At 31.3% G+C, this 20,837-nt stretch overlaps 1 protein-coding gene across 1 annotated transcript; it reads left to right on the top strand.

Annotated features, from left to right (window-relative positions):
* The first annotated feature begins 30 nt into the window (after window positions 1-30).
* On the top strand, window positions 31-11,468 carry LOC139524572 (tetraspanin-36-like). The gene is made up of 7 exons (XM_071319426.1): window positions 31-154; window positions 4,543-4,821; window positions 5,924-5,998; window positions 7,840-7,944; window positions 8,505-8,690; window positions 9,684-9,767; window positions 11,059-11,468. The coding sequence occupies exons 1-7, from the start codon at window positions 95-97 to the stop codon at window positions 11,167-11,169; spliced, it is 900 nt and encodes a 299-aa protein (XP_071175527.1). The 5' UTR covers window positions 31-94; the 3' UTR covers window positions 11,170-11,468.
* Window positions 11,469-20,837: the final 9,369 nt, after the last annotated feature.

Genomic DNA, 20,837 nt, shown 5'->3' with positions numbered 1-20,837 from the left:
ATAATAAAAAAGTACTTTTTTTTTTTTTTTTTTTCAGATGAAAACATGAAAAGCTGAGCTATCTTCCTTTTTAGAAAAAAGAAAAACTACAAAGATGGATTCGTTTACAAAGGGACTGAAATTTTTCATTGTTGCTTTAAATTTCATTTTACTGGTGAGTATTTCAATTTAGTATGAAACATAAAGAAAAACTACATTAATATTATTGATAATACGAAAACTATGGTACCAATTGTATTTGTACGATATATCCGTCAATAGTAAGGAAAAACATTTATAAAAGGTCACATATTGATAAAAAAAAGCCTTTTTTGTTTTCTCTCAATCGATTAATGACTTTTTAACAGATGTATACTACAGCTGTTTTCATTTCTGAGGAGAAAAATTGAACAAATAAAAACTGAAAAAAACTGAAAAAAAAGAACTTGATAACACGTTTTAAATTAAGTGTGCATTAGGTCGTAGAACTCATTCATAAATACTGTTTTTAATATTGACGATAACAGCATGGATATATGTATCTGGTTTTTTTGTAACTCACCATACTAAGAACGAATAGATGTTTGTGAATGATTGTACAAAATGATAAAACAAACACATTGACTTTTGAGAGATCCTTTCAAATTAAAGAAAACCAAACAAGTAGTCTGACAAAATGTCAAGACACTCAATTTGCATTTAAAGATGTGCGGAAAAGGGTTTGTCAAATTAAAGTGCAATAAGGTTACCTTTGGTTAGACATAACTGGAAGTTTCAGGAATCATATGATTCGATTATATGTTATTTAAGGAATAAGAGTTTTATCATATTTGTACTTATACTGATTTCGTTTATGATAACTTAAAACATGACTTAATATGCATAATTACTATACAACTACAAATTTTATTATTATCAGGATAGGTATTATGAATTTTGACATAATTCGTATAGACATTTATATTGACTGTTGACAAAGTGATAAAGGCCTTATGAGGAGAAAAAAACAACCCATACAGAAACAGAAAAAACAAACTTGAAAACGCTCTTTATATTGAGTGTGCATGAGGTCGTGGAACTCATTCATAAAAACCGGTCGAGATTGGTTTTTGCAAATTTACAACAGCATGTATCCTGCTTTTTTGTATAGACTTGTTAAAATCACCATCATTAAAAATATATGTTTGTGAATGATTGTTAAAAATGATTAAACAAACACATTGACCTTTAAGAGCTCTGTTCAACTTAAGAAAAACAAAAACAAGTAAAGTCTGACAAAATGTCTAGACACTCAATTTAAATTTAAAGATGTGCGGAAAAGGGTTTGTCACATTAAAGAGCAATAAGGTTTACCTTTAGTTGGAAATAACTAGAAGTTTCAGGATTTAAATGATTTGATATAATATTTTCTAAGGAGTAAGAGTTTTTCTCATATTGTACCAACGTTGATTTCGTTTTTGAAAAATTATAACATGACTTAAGGAGGCTCGAGAGTATAAAAATTTCAGAAAAAAATTAAACATTTGTTTTTCATTACAAATTTTATTTATTACATGTACCTTTAGTAGTTGTTATTTTATCATATGGTACAAAAATCATTCAAAAAATCAATTCGTGTTGGCCCCAGATAACTTTAAAATGTATGTATCATTGAAAAAGTTCCAAATTATCTCCCTTTGGTTAAAAAATGCCATTTTAACTCATCGGTGACCTATATTTTTTATTATAATTTCCAAATAAGCTGTACTTACACTAAACTATTGTAAAATTTGAGCGATTTCTGTAATAAATTTCTTTTTTTATTTCGATATTACCTTTATTTCTCCTATTAGTTTAACAGAAAAAAGCAACTTTAAAAAAATGTATGCTTCTTTCGAAGGCAGATTGTGAGCGCAAATGAACGGTGACCCCATTTTTTAAATTTTATTTTTCTATTAACTATAAGATAAAGTTCATTTATATAAAAATATAGAGAAATCCTATCTATAATACTAAAATTACGAGGTCCAATTTGTCAGCCGTCATCACGTAAAAACGACGAATCACAGAATTCAACTAATAATGTACAAAGGTGTAGATTAAAAATTACACCACTCCAGGCCCTTTTGTTTTCCACGTAATTAATATTGCCAATAATTAAGAAGTTCCGGGTCGAGTCCGCTACCGATACCAATAGTATATTCACCTGTTACCTATAACCTTATCTGTACGTTCCGCATCTGACAGGCGCACCACCAAACGTTGTATTCAGGATCAATATGCTATATAAACGGGGTTGACACTACTAAATTGTCAAATTGTTACCTATTGTTGTATTTTCTAAGATAACAATACGAATTCTAAAATAAGGCGTATAGGTACAGTTTTCAATTTGTTAGTGGGCATGACGTAAAACAGCGAAGCAAAGAATTCAACTTTATTTATAACTTATATAGACGTTACGCACTTTATTGCCTCAATACTGTGTATTCAACAAGTCCACACTACTAAACAGCTTTTCTATAAAATCATAACAGCTAAGATATATAAAACTTATATCCATAGACTAGACAGGTAAATACTATTTCGAAAAAAGTGCAAATTGTTTTATCATTCTTTACTATAGTCTAAAATAAGGACAACATATTGACAAAACGTCAAAAATATGCGTGTCAGACGTAACAGACTATACCAATAATAACTTTAGCAGGGGTGTTTGTGTTCTTCAAAGCAGTGTTATATCCACGAAAATTCGAATGAATGATATGCTTTATATTTAAAGTATTAAAGTATTACTGAATATGCGTTCCTGTAACGATCAACGCTATTTTTTGGTAAAATGAAATAGTGGTCATTATGGTCAGATTTTGGAAAATGTTAAGTTATCAAAATTTATAGGTTTTAAAATATCAGATTATATGCTATTTCGTTTGTGTAAATTATGCTCACAAAAGGACATACATAGACCATATCAGAATCGAATTTTTGCAGCACTCACACTTCATATAAAAATGCAACGGCTTCTGGCAAATGTCTTGCAAGATGTCCAATGTCGGATTTTGCCGCTTTTTACAAATAAATTGGCATTTGCGACGTTATTCATTGAAAAATTAGATTACTTGAATGCTACATAGTGCTTTCCGTAATTGTGCTTTAACTTTGCAAAACAGCTACATAGTTTTTAATAATTTGCGTAGTCAAAACGACTTCGTTTTCAAAGAAATGAAATGTCTTGCAAGTTTGTCTACTGGACGATTTTCATACGTTTTCAACGTTGTCTATTCGGGGTACGCTATTTATGGTGGATCATCTGTATATATTTCCTCAGACAGAATTTTCTTGATGGGCAAATACTATCAATAAGACCACAAAGTATTAAAAAAAATCCGATGACTGGGGTTGTTCGTTTAGATGAGGTTCTTAAGTTGTAAAAAGGTTAGTATCATGAGAGGATGAAAAAATCCTCTTTTTCAAATTTTCAAATTTTGGAAGCGTAAAACTTCGATTTTTTTTTATTTCTCTGCAATAAGATTCATATGTATAGAACTTAGTAAAAATGAAATTAGGCCTAAATTTGGCTATTTACACCTCTCCACATCATACAAAGCGAGATGAATTATAATTAACCTTTTAACGGGTGTGTTCTAGTATTAAATAAAAAATTGATTTAGACCCGCGAGCCACCATAATATGTATAATTACTGTACAATTATTAGTACTTGCTGGTATCTATCATTAAGACCTTTGATATTTCCACGCTTTACACTTCTATTCCCCATTCTCAATTGAAAGATCGACTTCACCATCTCATCAGACAGAGCTTTTTCTATAAAAATGGGGATACAAAAAAAAAAATTAAAAAATGCTGGACTGAGTTTGGAGGATTGACATTTCAATAGACAGTCGATATTCCCTCGGGTACTAATTATACACACTTGTGGCCAATTAGTTTTTGTACTCGTATGAAACAGAATTCATTCCGAACCTTCCATAGACAAAGACAAAAAGAAAAAGCAACTTGCAAAATTCTTGAATTTGATTTCAGACACTAGCATATATCAATCATGTCCTATCACTGCATAACCCATATCAAAGTCAGTACTTGCATCTCATATATCTCAGTGAACTTGAATTAAGGAAACTTCTGAAACAAGAAGGACTGCCTCATACCTTGATCTTTTTTGCAGTATTGACACAGATGGACGACCTTAATTCAACACTGTGACAAACGGGTTGATTTTTATTTCCAAATTATAAATTTCCAATTTCTTAGCAGTAACATACCCTCTGCTCCGTCGTTTGATGTTTGATGTTTTCACATCATGGGGATTTAACTTTGCGAAGTATCTTATTATAAAAGGACCACGATGATGGACGAAAATATCCGTTTTCCCTGCTATTTGAAAAAAAAACTGCATTTGTAACAACAAAATTAAAAATAGAAGGTATCAACTCTTCATACATAGTAACATTTAATCAACGCCGTTGTTTTTTTTGGTCATTTTACAAATACTTGGCCCTAATGACCAAATGTAATAGGACTGCTTTATTTGATTTCCCTTTATAACATTTGTTTTCTCACAGTTCGGAAGTATTGTTTTACTGGTATTTGGAATCCTGTTCCATACTGGAGCAAAGTTGGACTTTATCGAGGCATTAGAAACCAAGACAAAAGATAATATCCGTGATTTGATAACAACGACTGGCATTGGTGATGTGGACAACATTGATAGATTTAGTTTTACCCAGCTCCTTGGTGGATGGATTGCGCATTCGATGATAGGTGTGGCGCTTTGCATGTTCGTTCTGTCATTCAGTGGTTGTTGTGGGGCTTGGTACAAAATTAGAATTTTCTTGTTAATAGTGAGTATTCCGGTTTAACTCTTTACAATATTAAGATATGCATCGACGGTTAACAAAGCAAGAACCAAATCACTTATCTTATTTTATGAGAAAATATAAATTCGAAAGAAAAGAATCTTTCAAGTTTCAATTTCAATCATTTTTTGTTCTTCAAACTTATAAAATGTAAGTGCAAGATATTATCTGTAAATGCAAACCCGCTATTTGAATTTTTAATAAAAGTGATTTTTTGAATTTCTCACACCAAAAACATTTTTTTTCCAGCTAGATTTGTCGAAGACGGCAGGCAATACACGTCTTCTTCCGAAATCTCACACATTTTAAAATAATTTAGGATCTGCAACAGCATCTTACTAAACTTGTTGTATGTTGTCGTCATAATTTCTATATAATTGAAATAAAATAATTGCACTTTACCAAACTCAATACAATTCTGTTTTAAAGAATAATGTGTTATGAGTTCACGTTTATCGATTGATTCCGATCATCAATCTACCAAACAGCAACCTTCCGATAAAATTGAGAATGGAAATGGGGTATGTATCAAAGAGCAACCCGACCAAAGAGGGGAGAACAGCCAAAGGCCACCAATGGGGCTTAAATGTACGAAAAAGATAAGACTTTCATACATCAATATTAATGTTTTTAGATAATGTGTTATATATTTTTGAAAGATTTAAAATGTTTTGCATTTTAGTGCAAAACTAAAAACATCTTGTCAAGTAACCTGATCTTAAATGTTGCCACTGAAAATACTTGTTTAGGGTTATACTAAATTTATTGTTGTGAAGAACCTTACTGATTTTATCACAAACTATATTGGAGATGATATTAACAAAATGCTGGACTGTTTTTAATCGACAATATATATGTTGAGTTTGGTAGATTAATATTTCAATAGATAGTCGGAATTCCAACTGGTACCCCCTGTGGCCGATTCGTTTTACTCGTATGAATCAGAACTCTAAATCTGACAGATAAGGTATCAATATGTTCATTTTCAATAGAATTAAAAAAAAATAATGCTAAATTGATATTTTGTTATTGGCTTTTACCTTCTTTCCGTCAAAGTTGAAATATGAAATCTTATTTCCAATTTCAGTATATCATAGTGCAGAGTATTATAATGTTTGTGGAAGTTCTTATTCTAGTACTTATGTTTACAGTACCAATTACTGTGAGTATAAACAGTCACTCAGATATTTGAATGCTATATTGTCTGAAACATAGTTATTAAGTCATAATAGAGTAACTTCTGTCTTTGTAGTTTTTTTTCGTATATTGAGAGGTTAATAATTTACATGCTACGAATATGGATAATTTATCAGTCCCAGGCTAAACGTATCCTTCAACTCTCCCCTATTTAAAAATTGTTGCAGAATATAACTTATAAAAAATTAATAATTTGAATTCATGCTTTTCTTTGTATGTTCATTATCTGATACACATATGCAACTCATCAAGTATTAGACTAAGTGTACATGTACATCCTCCGGTTTGAGCAACAAATGACTGAATAATTATTGACATTCATAAATAAAATCTGCACAACCGATAACACCCAGTAAATAATTAAACTTAAACAACAATTATTGTCCTCAATTGATCAAAGGATACAAATGATTAGAATCACGTTGCCATACATTTGTTTTTAAAAATGTAATAAGTCAGGTCATTATGAATTACTATAGCGACCAAATAGCCACATGAGACCTTGCCGCGTGTGAGGACATTGCCATGCTATGGTTACGTTTATGAACCCTTGATTCTTGTTTGAGATTGCGATGACGTACGTATGGTGGCAAATGTGAAGTTTAACTGTCCCCCTGGTATCTTTCGACCCTCATTTATGTCTTGCCTTGGTCATAGAAACAACAGCGTCGTAGATATATAACACATGCATATAATTAACCCGCACTTATTGTGTCAAATTCCAGTCTCAATATCGTATTAGATATAGACATTGTCAAGCAGATAAATCATACCCATTTACTTTCTTATTTATTTTCTACAAATATGAACCTTTTCACCGTCTACCAAGTATCAAAAACAACTCATTATTTCCTCTATATTAACAAACATATGTCTACGACGTTATGGCTTTGAGATAATGAACATCAATAAAAATGACGTTCCTTTGGTTCGTTATATCAATAGAATTTCGATATATTGTGCCATTACCATATCCCATGTTGACGATAATGCTTCAGACAGACTTCTAACATTCACACGAGCACTAGCTGGGTTCCATTGTTTGTATACTTATTTGTAAGAAGCATATTTATTAAGGGGGTACTTATAAGGAAAATTAAATACCTTTTGGTATGCTTGTGGTTTTTTTCTGGTCTAGGTTTGAATTGTGGGTATCAAATATTCTTACTTATTTTATCACTAATACAAAGAATTTAATTTCGCTTGAAAGGCACATAATGACCACTTTTTCGGTATAAAACTATCTATTTTTTGTTTGTTTTCGTGTTGCTCAGTCTGAAGTTTTCTATGATATGTGTTGTACACTGTTGTCCTTTTGTCCTTTTTCTATTTTTAAACTATGACCTTGTCAACTCGTATTTAACCTTTGAATTTGAATTTCCCTTTTGTTTCTTTTGTCTGTCTTTTACAGAAGTTGTAGAAAAGGCGTTCTTTATATCGACGAAACGTCTTTTATAAATTGGCCCCTGGGTTATCTTAAACTTATAAAACTAAAACTTCAATTCACCAAATCATTCTTACTTTAATCTCAGATATTAAATACGTTATTCTAATATATTTCAAACAAGACCAGCCTTGTCCTTTTGATTTATTTCGCATGGCTTAATATCAATTTCACCAAAAGGTTAACACTAAATAAATGTTGTTATATACGTATGTGTTATTACTTTTAGACCTAAATAAAGGTTTCACCAGTACTACACTTTGAAATTCTAATATTAAGATGATATCCAAGGGGTCACTGTCATAGATACATCATGTGTAATACACTTAATATTAAATGTCATGCGTGTTATTATTTTAAAGATTCAAGGTCAAATTAAAAGAGAGATGGACTTTACAATAGCAGACTTCCAAGGATTAGCGGGAAACAATGACAGGACACTAGGGTGGATGTTTCTTATGGACTACGTTTGTATTTTTAGAAAATTAGAAATATCTTATGTTCAAATAAAGCAAGTTTATAAATTAAAAAAATACTTGATTTTGAAATTATAAGGGTAACAATAAATTTAAAAAAAGGGGCATCGTTGACCGGGTGTTATTAGTAGTCACTACTGTAATCACTATCTATTCAACACTGAGATTGTGAGTTCGTACCACGCTCATGCGGGTGCACTTGACTCCAATTTTAATTGATTGGGATTGCCAGTTTACCTTTCAGATGTCGGTGGTTTTCTTTGGACAATCCGGCTTCCTCCACCAATAAAAAATGGCCGTCACGAAAAAGCTCAATAGCGGTGCTTAGAAGTGGCAATTGTTTCCGTATTTAATATGAACATCATTTAGTTTTCACTTCGATATTGATCTCAACAATTGCCGAAGATGTAAAAAGTCTAATCGAATTGACTTTTCAAACATTAAATTTACATTATCATAGAAATAACTTATTTTGCGATACTTGTAAGTTTAATCAACCTAAACTCTAAAATCTTTCAATATCGCTATCAAACGTTATGATTAATTTACAGTATGAATGCTGCGGAACTGAGACATATAAAGATTTCCAGAACGAGGCAACTGTTTGGGATAGGACTCCAGGGTCTATTTCCACCATGATCGATGCTCCTTTAATATGCTGCAAGACTATACCCATAGGTGGAGCAGATAATGATGTTGGTTGTGCAAGAGAGGCTTCAAAAGATATCTATACGGAGGTTATCATTTTCCTAATAAATATTGAAAAAAAATATAATGATCAAGCTAACATATAATTCGTCTAAACATTGACTAATTGTACTAATCAACAAAAGAAACGATTCTAGGTGATGCATTTATAAGTAACAATGATACCCAGCTAAACAAATCCTCAATTGGTTAAATAATCTACAGAGTGTAGATTTCTAAATACAAATATTTAATTAAAGCAAATACGCAAAATTTTTTATTCGTCATTTTATGTTATCAAAACTGAATTGTTCACCCAAAAATTTAGAAACAAGTTTTAGAACTATAAACAAAGATAGAAACATAAATATGACCGAATCACAATTGCCCTTTGGTATATTTTTTTCATTTGATCAGACTTGTTTAAATTCAAACATGCGTATCGTGCATTAATTAAAAGTTAATTTCAATTTGCATTATAATTCGCAACTTAACCTAGTTGTGACTTAAATTGTAAAATACAGATAATTTTTCAATATTGTCGACGAGCAAGGAAAATTATACTCAAAATAAACGAACCCAGAAATGAATAATTTGGAACACTTGCTGGTCGAAACTTTTAGTTCGTAGTAATGATGCAGTTACGATTCAACAAATATATTATGTAACCGCCTTGGAAAAAAGTGAAAACACGATAAATAGAATAAAAAATAAAAATTGAGAACAAGTCTTGAATATGTGATAATAGATCGGGTTACACAAGCATAACGCGTAATCCTACAGCGGCGACTTTGAATTGTTTAAATTTAACGAATTAGTTAACGTATCGTAGCAAAGACGATTTAACCACTGGTTTGGAGTATCGTATTTTGGTGAAAAAAACTCATCAAAAAGAAAAAGGCATCAGTAGTATACCGCTACCACAAAGTCACAAATCGATTGAGATAAAACAAATCCGGATAACAAACTAAAACCGAGTAAACAAAACAGATTTAATGTTCTGAAAGACTTACACATATACCACTGTACTATTGTACTTACAGGGTTGTTTTGATGTTATCTGGAACAAAGTTTTAGAGAAGTCAATGTATACCTATGTCGTGATTGGCAATGTTTTCCTTCTTCAGGTGAGTGCTTTTAGATATCGGTATATCAAATTTTAACAGTATAAACGAAGTCTTTAAGTGTGCAACCAAGAAATATATATATGTATTGGCAAAAAATGTGTATCTTCTCATTGCACTTTCCAGTAACTTTTGATAGATGCATAAGTACTATATCCAGTATTTACATTGCACATTCAAGTGATTGATCTTATTTTAGTATCTTTGATTAGTTTCTTGTCTATACCGAAGGGTTCAAAGTGGTCTGATAACTTGCAATTATCATGATTGGCTTTGGATTGGCACTTTAAAATGTAAATATAAATGTGGAAAACAAGTGTTAAAGGGGATAAATCCTACATTAATCTGAAAAGGTGGTGTAAGAAGGTGAATGATACATCGACGAAAAATACTTATACAAGTAGGTATGGTAGTACGTTACCGCGTATTCATGGAAATTTACACAATAAATAATTGCAAACAGGATCTACTGAATGTTAAACCTGAGTAATTAAAAATAGATACACAAAAAGAAGACAAAATGTGAACGGTACGTTGAAAACTGAGTTTTAATTGTAGAAACGTATTACAAAACAATACCGAAATCAAAAGTCCAAAAACTTTACCAGATAAAACGTCAGACATTATTGCCTTTTTATCTTTTACAAGAAAAATTCGTTCAATGATGCTAGGATTTTAATATTCGTCTGGCAAACTGGTATTTGTGATGATTTATAAAATCCATCTTTTTTGGTGTTTATCCTAATCCCTCAGGTTGTGTTGTTTTTTTGCGACGTGACTTGTATCTTCTTAATTGATTTTATGACTTGAAATTTTGAAAGTGTTATTTTCTTTTACATATATAGTCAAATTAAATATGATATTTTAAAAAAAAAGTGACTTTTGGAACATTAAATAGCAGCACTTTATTGGTTTATTACTCCTGATTTTTATGTGAATTCGTGATTTTCAATATCCATTATAATCGAATAATGAGTAATTGCAATAAGCATGAAATAATCGTACGTATTCAAGTTATTACTAATTTAACTGATGGATAAAATCAGTCCAAATACGGATAATGTAGTATTTAAAATACTAATGACTCACCCTTGATGATTTTAAGAGGGAATTTGATAGTGTCAGGTGATGTCGTTTTATTCTGAAACAATTTCTAAAATTAAAGAATAAAAATTTACGAATTTGATGTCTGGGCCATTAATTGCCGCCTATTGATTCCTTCTTAAAATAGAAAAAAAAGTCATTGTTATCAGACACTTCATTTATAAAATCCAGAATTAATCTTTCATTACAGATTCTATTGCTTCTGTCTTCAATAAAGTTTTATAGAGATGCAAAAGAAAAAAGGAAAGTCAGACCATTGAAGCCTATACTAAAGAAAACAAAGGATAACAATGGATATTAATTCTGTTTTTGGTTGTTTCTTATTCTCACTAGAGCTGTGTGTTAAAACTTATGTCTGCTAAGTTTTCTATACTACAACGGAACAGATACATATATCCATTCTCAATTGTGTAAATGATTCTATTATGTAAAGACATTATGTTTATATCATTGTTATCATTGTTTACTTTTATACCTTGAATCCAGTGAAAAATGAGGTACATAAACTAGTAATAATTTGAATGTAGTTCAGTGTGTCGCATTATTTACCCCTGCCTTTTTGTACTTGTCAATGTTAATATAGCTTTACATGGCATTTTATGTAAACTTAGAAATGTTTTGATCCCTGTTATAGCCCAGTGATCAGAGGGATAAGAGAAAGGATTTTCTAATGCTTAAATAACAAAAAATGAGGATTGAGATCTCACAAAACATGTTAAACCCGCCGCATTTTTGCGCCCGTCCCAATGAGCATCTGGCCCTTGTTAGTCTTGTATGTTTTTTTAATTTTATTTCACTTATATGTTTTGGAGCTTAGTATAAGTTCATAATCACTGAACTTGTACGTATTTTACTAAGAAGCCAGCTAAGATCCTACTCCGGGTGCAGGATTTCTTCACTGCATTGGTGGTCTTCAGCTGCTCTTTGGTGGGGTTGTTCTCTCTTTAAAATATTCCCCATTTTCATTCTCAATGTTATTTAAACATTCCAACAGCGCCTGCATGCGGAGTTTATATCTTCCAATAGATACGATATTCCCGGGCTTGTATTTCATGTCAATGACAGAGGATTGCTGCTTACAAGGAAGCTTTTAAACCAAGAATTCCAAGTGTTGAACAAATCATCCCGTCATTAATTTACGAACGCCAACCATGTGGGTTGATCGTTTTACGAATGATAGCGGATATGTTCCTTATGTCGTAACTACCGAATTAGACTGATTACCGAGTTTGTACTAACATGAACAACACGACAGGTGACACAAATGCAGCAGGATCTGCCTATTCTTTTGGAGCACGTGAGGTAACCCTAAGTTTTGATGGGGTTCGTGTTGCTCAGTATTTCTTTATCTATGTTGTGTTGTGTGAACTATTGTTAGTCTGTTTTTTGTTCATTTTTAATCATGGCGTTGTCAGTTTATGTTTGAATTTTCCTCTGGTATCTTTCGTCTCTCTTTTAAAGAGATTTAGGAAAAATTTACACCGCCTTTTACCTTATTAGAAAATAATGAAAGTTTCTGTTGTTTAATGAAACAAAATAATAAAAAATGCTATGCAGGAACACTTTACATCGTACAAAAAAAAAACCGGTATGATATGATATAGACTTCTTAACTTATCTGGCAAAATGTATGTGTTTGGACATTATTACAAGATCACGTACCTTATCCGTGACATATATGTGTAAAAGCAAGGTTCTACTTAACTAATCACGAAGATAACACCAGATCTAAGGTTTCCAGATATAATGTAGTCGATAAAAAACACTTGGCCATTATGCATTGTAGTAACTAGTATGTTTTTCTAATTACACACTCCTGAAATAATCAACACTTTATTCTACAGTTTTAGACAATAGACTAAATTGACAGATGTTGTGAATTGATTGTGATAATATATTCAAGGAATGAATGTAGTATTTATTTTGAATTTTCCTCGGAGTTCACTATTTTTTTTGTTTTTACTTTTTGCACTCGAAATAACCTGCGTAGCGGTTTGTTTTAATGTGTGCACCACATTTTTATGTTTTTTGAATAGACAGAAAAAATATTACTGTCATTCCTTATAATTTAATTCAAATTCCATTTTAAGCCGAGGTAAATCATGAAAAACAGTAATGACGTCATGGTCGTATGACAAAATTATGTCTATTAGCTGCTAAACAAAACACTGTCAGCCAATCAGAAGACGCTTTACGTCGAAAGATAAATTATTTATTGCTATAATTTTAAAAATTGCCAACTTTCTATATACTAAATGATGTTTCAATACACATATACGTATACATACTAACAAATATAGCAGATGTCTGTTTCAAAAACAGGTTGCTGGAACTGTCAAACATTTATTTATAATCATATGCAACCATAAGTCCTTTTGATACCATGAAAAAAACTAGACATCATAATGGAATATAAATTACGGATATTTAGTTATGTGGGAAAAAAATAAGAATTAGACAAGTATTTTTGGTAAAACTAACATTTTGGTCTAATTCATTAAATAATCATTTTCAAAAAAGGGCAAGCGGTATTGATTTCGAGAAGATTCTCTTAATGTAGGAAGAGGTATATTAATTTACACTTTTATAATTTTCATGTCAATTGAATCAATAAATCAATTATAAAACATATGAATTAATAATTATAAATTTTAAAATCTGAAATTAACACCAGTTTCATTATTATAAATCAAAGATCGGAGACAGTTAAAATATTATAGAACGTCAAATTGAAGAAGGTATGTTTTACTTTTCGATTATATATAACCTCCGTTAATATGTTGTTATCATCATATTGCTTTAAATTTACTTTAATAGTATCTGCTTTGGTGAATTTCGTGCTGGTCATGTCTGTGCCTTTTCTGATGTTGTGGGATGTCAGTGTTGGATATGAATAAACTCATCATAGATGCCAGGATTAAAACTTTATATATGACATATATACGCCAGACGCGCGTTTTGTCTACGAAAGACTCATCAGTGACGCTCGAATCATAAAATGTTTAAAAGGCCAAAAAAAGTACGAAGTTGAAGAGCATTGAGGACCAAAAGTTCTTAAAGTTTTGCCAAATACAGCTAAGGTAATCTATTCCTGAGGTAGAAAAGCCTTAGTTTTTCAAAAATGCAAAGTTTTGTTAACAGTTAATTTATAATTATGAACATATCAATGATAACTCAAGTCAACACAGAAGTGCTGACTACTGTGATGGTTATTGTTCATTTTTTTCTATTGAATATAAAAGTAAGGAAATGAGGTATGATTGCCAATGACACAACTATATATACTATACACCAAAGTTGATTTGTTTTGAATTAAGTGTTGCTAAATTCCATTATGTTTAATATGTTGTAATAGTAATAGTGATATCATTGACTAATTTTTGCTTAATATCAAAACAAACTACTTGTCAAAACTTATATTTCAATACATTAGGGAAGATGACATACTATATTGGGTATTATATCAGGTACTGAAATGAATACTTTAAAATATTGACTTGAAGTCGTATATTTGTTGTTCTCCTTTTCGAGATATTTGAGTTTTAAAAAAATGACTCGGACTTTTACCTTAACATTTACATTGGTATTAATTATATGGGAAAAGATAACAAGAATCTGTTCATATTTGGTTAATGGCATTTTATGAGCCAATAAGTCGTATATGAAAAGAAAATTTGGTGTTATGTTGGGGAAAAATATGTATCGTAGGAGTCTGAACATCTGATAAAAAATTCAAAACCTCACAAAGTACATTCCTTTATGTACATTAGACATTGCTTATAATCGAGTTCAGTTAAAAGCCAGTTGACAAATACAAGGAAGTAAAGTAATAAGTTTTTATATAACATCGATAAGATAACTGGATGCAGTGAAAAAAGAAAATAATAAAGATATAATAAAAAGTATCAAATGGAAGACAGACAGAATAAATCATGTCTAGTAAAAACAAAAAACGACAAAAAAAATTCTAATGCAACTACGTTTGTAACGATCATTTTGATTGGAAAATGTCACTTGTTTTCATGGCGTCAATTGGCAATTGGTGCTAAGGGACGTACGCGCAAGCGCAGACGGTATATGAATTTTGAATACATGTTTTAACGTTGTTTTCTCTCATTTTCATTAGAATAGAGATAACAATATTGGGGGTTTGATGCCGTCCGAAAGAGAAACTCAAAAGGTTAAGCTCCTAATAAAATGACAAAATCAAAAGTTCAAATAGATAAATCGAATGAAGAACAATTTTCGTATTTCTGACTTTGTACATGCATTTGTTTTTGAAGTAAATGGTGGATTAAGCCGGGTTTTTATAGGTAGCTTGTATGAGAGTCACATTGGATACCATTATATTGACAAAACACTGTGTAAGCAAACAAAACAGACATAATAGGTAAACACATAACAAATTGGGGTACAGTAGCAAACATATAAAATACAATCTTAATTGCAATTATAACATATAACGGTTTCAACTGTTAAAAAGGATAATACTGAGTGACGGGGAGTGAAAAACGAGCTACACGGATTATAACAAACAAGATATAATGATTTCAACACAAGACGTGAAAGTATCAGTTATATATTTTTTAACGATTTTATTCTTCATCATATCTGTGCTAAAAGAATTCCTCTTTTTAGGATGAATTTCTAAAATATAGAAAAAAAGGTTCAATATATAAGACTTTTGTATGCTCCATTGAACTTTTCAAATGCCACGGTCATGTTCAGAAAGTTCACTATTAGCAAAGGTTATACAATGTGATATTTAGAATATATTAACATCTTTGCAACTTATTGGTCTTTTATAAAATGTAAAAGTGCCCATAAGATGTTAAAAGGTAGTATACCAATATATTTTACTAGCCATTTTGAATTGCACTTGAAATTGTTTAATTATAATCTTAACTACATATACAAAAGAAGATGCGGTATGGTTGCCAATGAGACAACCGTCAACAAGACACCAAAATGACACAGAAATTAACAACTATACTCTTGTTTACTGATTTGTACTCTACCATATATACTATGAACAATACTTTCAAGTCAGAAGTAATACAATTCCATTCTCTCACAGTCTTTAAAAGATGAGAAAATGTAGTATGATTGCCAAATTTACATGTATCCACCAAAGTTCAAATAAAGTCGATGTGAAAATTTTAGGCAAGCGAATAGTCTTCCATCATGAGAAAATCCATACCGTATAATCGGCGATAGAAAGCCTCCCCATAATTAGTCAGGAATATGGCCATTGTTATATTATAGTTCGTTTCTGTGTGTGTTACAATTTAACGTTGCGTCGTTTGTTTTCTCTTATTTTTGAGTGTAAATTGACATTGCGATAAGACGTGTCACGGTACTTGTCTATCCAAAATTCATGTATTTGGTTTTGATGTTATATTTGTTATTCTCGTGGGATTTTGTCTGATGCTTGGTCCGTTTCTGTGTGTGTTAGTTACATTGTAGTGTTGTGTCGTTGTTCTCCTCTTATATTTATGCGTTTCCCTCAGTTTTAGTTTGTTACCCCGATGTTGTGTTTTTCCATCGATTTATGAGTTTGAACAGCGGTATACTACTGTTGCCTTTTTTTATGACTGATTGTCTTTTTTTCTTTTTAGTTTAAAACAAAAATGTAATTCATACTGAAATGATTTTTTTTATGACTACAAGAATAACAACAGATCTAATCCACAATTTTATACATAGGGAAAGACTTATACCTTGTAAAAAATATATCAATTTGTTAACTAAAAGGGACTTTCCGTTTTGAATTTTCCTTATAGTTATTTTATCTTTATAATTTAACATTAGCAACTCCTTTGAAAACAAGATATAAAAGTGCAAAATATAAACGATTTTATTTTCCAACTAATAACATCCCTGTCCCTGCAGAATTCAGCTACTGATACTTTTGAATGCAGAATTGAAATATTTAAAGCATGATTGAAGCACGTACGAAAATCGGATTATAAAAACATGAAAGTCTTGTATGAAATCAAATTCAGGTAAATTTATCTATTTCAAGGCCTACTATAACATTTTCGTCCTCTCTTTTTCTCATAAAACTAAAAGGTACGATAAAACTGTCGCCATTTGGTCTTGAGAAAAAAAAGCAAAATAACATTTATCATGATATTGTCGTCACCTCTTGATCTTTAAGAGAACGACAGAGATGCCATAGATTACTGCAATTTCTTAATTTTTTAGATGAAGTGTAAGGTAGTATCCCAATGTCAATACCGTTTAAATGATTCCGAAGACCAATCATGTTTGGTTTAATTTGATTTCACACTAACAATATAGCAAACAAATACAAACATATATTTATAATTTTCCGCGTTTCGCAGTATAGAGGAAAATTATTGTACTAACGTTCCGTCTGATTAATCATGTGATTATCACATGTTTACATGTACATGTAATAAATGAGCGGAAAATAATCCCGTGGAGTAATCACTCTCTACCCAACACTGATACAGTCAAGTTTCTTAACGATATTTGTATATATCGTTTCTCATTAATATTTCATATCTAGATCTTAATTGGGTTTTTATAATGTTTTTGCAATGTATTATTACGGTTTTTTTTTTGCTGAATGTACTGATGCACGTAGGGTTATTTTAAAGTTTCGTGTTCCACTTTATATCGATTTTTTGTTTTTGTTATATGTCATATCTTTAAGTATACTGTCCAAGTATGACTCCGGAAACGGTCTTTCGAGCAAATTAGCTTTCGACTAATTTAGGGTTTGGACACAGGTTTCCGACGCCGTCTATCGACATAGTTGGTTTTTCCTGACCGGCGGGATCGTTAAGGATGGAGAAATTTTGATGATTTATAATTATTAATTACAACTCAGTATGTTATGCTGTATGGTTATATCACACATGCTGTTATATTTCACATGTCATGTTTATTTATTTGTAATAAATTCGGTGTCCTCTAGATTACGTTGGGCAGTCGGCAAATATATATTTGGTTATTGTATTAATATTATGTATTATAGTGAGATTTATGGTATAAATTGCAATGAGATTACACCAGTAAAGTGTGTACCTCATATAAACTACAAAATAGTAATCATCTGAAATGAAAAGTACTGGTACCCGAATGTGCTTATTCTTACACGATCATTTTGAAAAGTCTGAATTATACTGGAAATAACGTGATCAAAATATTATTTTTCCTCGACTTTACTAATCTGCACTCGACCATAATCTGAAAAATACCCAACCAAAGGTGTGAATTGTAATCTGTAGTATTTTCATTTGACTACTAGCAGTATATTTCTTTTCTTTAAATCTTGATTTTATACAGTTTCAATTATACATATTAACATGCAGTTAGAAAAATCTTTTACTGATTTAGAAATTGAATTAAAATTAGATAAATCGTCTTAATCAGGATTTAAAACATTGAAAACCAATAACATTTTCTAACTATTAATTCTTTAAGAGAACAACCCAAAGTGAATAAATCAAAAGTACAGGTAGCATAATGGTAGACTCAACTCAAAATTCCAAACGGTCAGTTTAGATGTCTCAATTGTATAGTCAATTTTACAGTCTGGTTGAACAAAATGTAGCGCATATAATCAAGTCACAGTAAAGTAATACGTGAAAAGCATATATAATTTTTATAGTTCGTTCTTATGTTGTACTGTTACACCACTGTCCCAGGGGAGGGTTGGGACCCCGCTTACATGTTTAAATGTGCCTGTCCCAAGTCAGGAGCCTGAACTTCAGTGGTTGTCGTTTGTTGTGTGTTATATATTTGTTTCTCAGATTTTTTTTTTGTACAGAAATAAGGCCTATAGTTTTCTCGCTTGAATTGTTTTACATTGTCATTTCCGGGCCTTTAATAGCTGACTATATGGTATGGGCTTATCACATTGTTGAAGGCCGTACGGTGACCTTTAGTTGTTAATTTCTGTGTCATTTGGTCTTTTTTTTTTAAATGTTTTTTATTTTCAGCAAACATGCGTCATAACATGATTGTCACATATTGGTGTCTTCAACAAAATGAAAAAGGTATCATAACATTTTGACCTTTACAAAAGTTAAAGGTACAACAACAGTGTCGTCCTTCTTGGTCTTTAGAAAAAGCAAACTTCATCATTGACTTGTCGGCAGCCATCTTGATCTTTAAAAAAACGTTGGAGATACCATACCATTGCCGCCCGTTCTTTTAGGCGGTTTTTGAAATATTTCATGTCTGTTTTAATTAATCTTCACACATTTAAGAAATACTGCAAAATACAAGAAACAAAAAGAAAAAAAACCTAGCAGCATCTAGTTAATCATATAAACTACAAACAAGTAAACATCTAGAATGAGCAGTAGTGGTACTCGAATGAATCGATTTTGTTCTATAGCATTTTGAAAAAGGTTGAATTATACTGCAAATAAATAGTCCCAACACCTTTCGGTACTTGGCTTGACTGATCTGTACTCGATCACTATTTGTTCCATACTTTAGTTTCTGAATTTAAACTCGACTAGTCTTTAAAGCTAGATTCACACTGCCGATCAGATCAACTTGAAGATCCCGATTGTCCAAATTTCAACGACCAAACGTGACCAAACTCTTGATCGGTCCTGTTTACGACCTCTATCCGACTGCTATCCGACTGTACATGAACTTAATTCGACCATTCACGACTCATTGATGACTCCATCACGACTCCAACCCTACCACTAATTAAATACGTATTCGATAATTCCGACCAAATCAACTATACTCGATCTCAGCCTAACCTCGACCAGACCAGACCGACTTGATCGTACAGTAGTCGTAGGGATAGTCGGGCATTGGTCGGGTATGTACAATTTCAGTATAGAAATATTTAAAAAAAAATGTATCACCCGCTGCAACGGAGGAGGCATTAAGAGTTATCCTTGTACGTCCGTAAGTACGTATACGTACGTCCCAACAATTAGTTTCTGTATGTTCTCTAATTTTATTCTGCCTCAACCTAATTTTATAAAACATAATACCATAAAACACAGATCAAGTGCGTATTTGGGTGGTGTCACTTATACCGTTCTTATGTAATGACTCTTAATAACGGTATATGCAAACAGAGGCATTATCTGTGCCCAAAGACACGTTACCCGTTTATTTTGTTAGATTCATAGTTCACCGAAGGTCTGAGTAAAATTATACATTTAAAATATCTATGGAAATAAAGCAGTTGGATTGTATGGCAAGGTGGTTAGAGCTCAGATAGACAGGTTAATAGCTGTGACGGAGCTTGCAGATAGCATAGAAGATTAACACAAAGGGTATACAGCAAAGGGTGCCGAGAAATTTAGATAATGTAGAGGCTGACAATGCGACCACTGTGTGGGCGATATAAATTTTAATCACAAAAATACTGAACTCTGAGGAAAATTCAAAACGAAAAGTCCCTAATCAAATGATAAAATCAAATTATAAAACACACCAAACGAATGGACAACAACTGTCATATTCCTGACTTGGTACAGGCATTTTCAAATGTCGAATATTCTTCGGAGTTCAGTATTTTTGTGATTTTACCTTGAACATTCTAATTGAGAAAGTTTGTTATTTATCTAACATAAATAGATAAAAGAAACTTCTGGAATGAAAGGGTAAATAAAAATAGTAGAGTAAGTGTTGATTATATGTATATGTATAACAAAAGATCAAATTGCTATTCTGTCAATTTCAACAACAAACATCTTTCTACAAACAATTGTTTATAAATATATCGTTAAATATAACTATACCGGGATATTTCAAATTGAACAATTCTTGAAGTTTCCAAATGTCAAGCTATTAATGTTTCTTATCATGCAAATACATGCATTCAAACTTTATAATTAAATAGATACTTGATTTAAGAACAGTAAAAATAAGTTTGTGTTGTACACATATTCCTTTTTTTATGTGTAACAAATATGCATCGCAAAGATAAAGGTGCAAATATGAAATACCAATGTCCAA

The sequence above is a fragment of the Mytilus edulis genome, chromosome 5 (genome assembly GCF_963676685.1).
Source record: "Mytilus edulis chromosome 5, xbMytEdul2.2, whole genome shotgun sequence".
Lineage (NCBI taxonomy): Eukaryota > Metazoa > Mollusca > Bivalvia > Mytilida > Mytilidae > Mytilus > Mytilus edulis.
The sequence above is the reverse complement of the archived record's forward strand: the minus strand, read 5'-3'. Positions and strand labels throughout refer to the sequence as shown.

What these genes read in the sequence shown, in the direction of transcription:
- LOC139524572 (XM_071319426.1), top strand. Translation starts at nt 95, where the DNA reads ATGGATTCGTTTACAAAGGGACTGAAATTTTTCATTGTTGCTTTAAAT. An exon ending in CTTTAAATTTCATTTTACTG is followed by an intron (nt 155 to 4,542) that starts GTGAGTATTTCA and finishes GTTTTCTCACAG; the next exon opens with TTCGGAAGTATTGTTTTACT. An exon ending in TTAGAATTTTCTTGTTAATA is followed by an intron (nt 4,822 to 5,923) that starts GTGAGTATTCCG and finishes TTCCAATTTCAG; the next exon opens with TATATCATAGTGCAGAGTAT.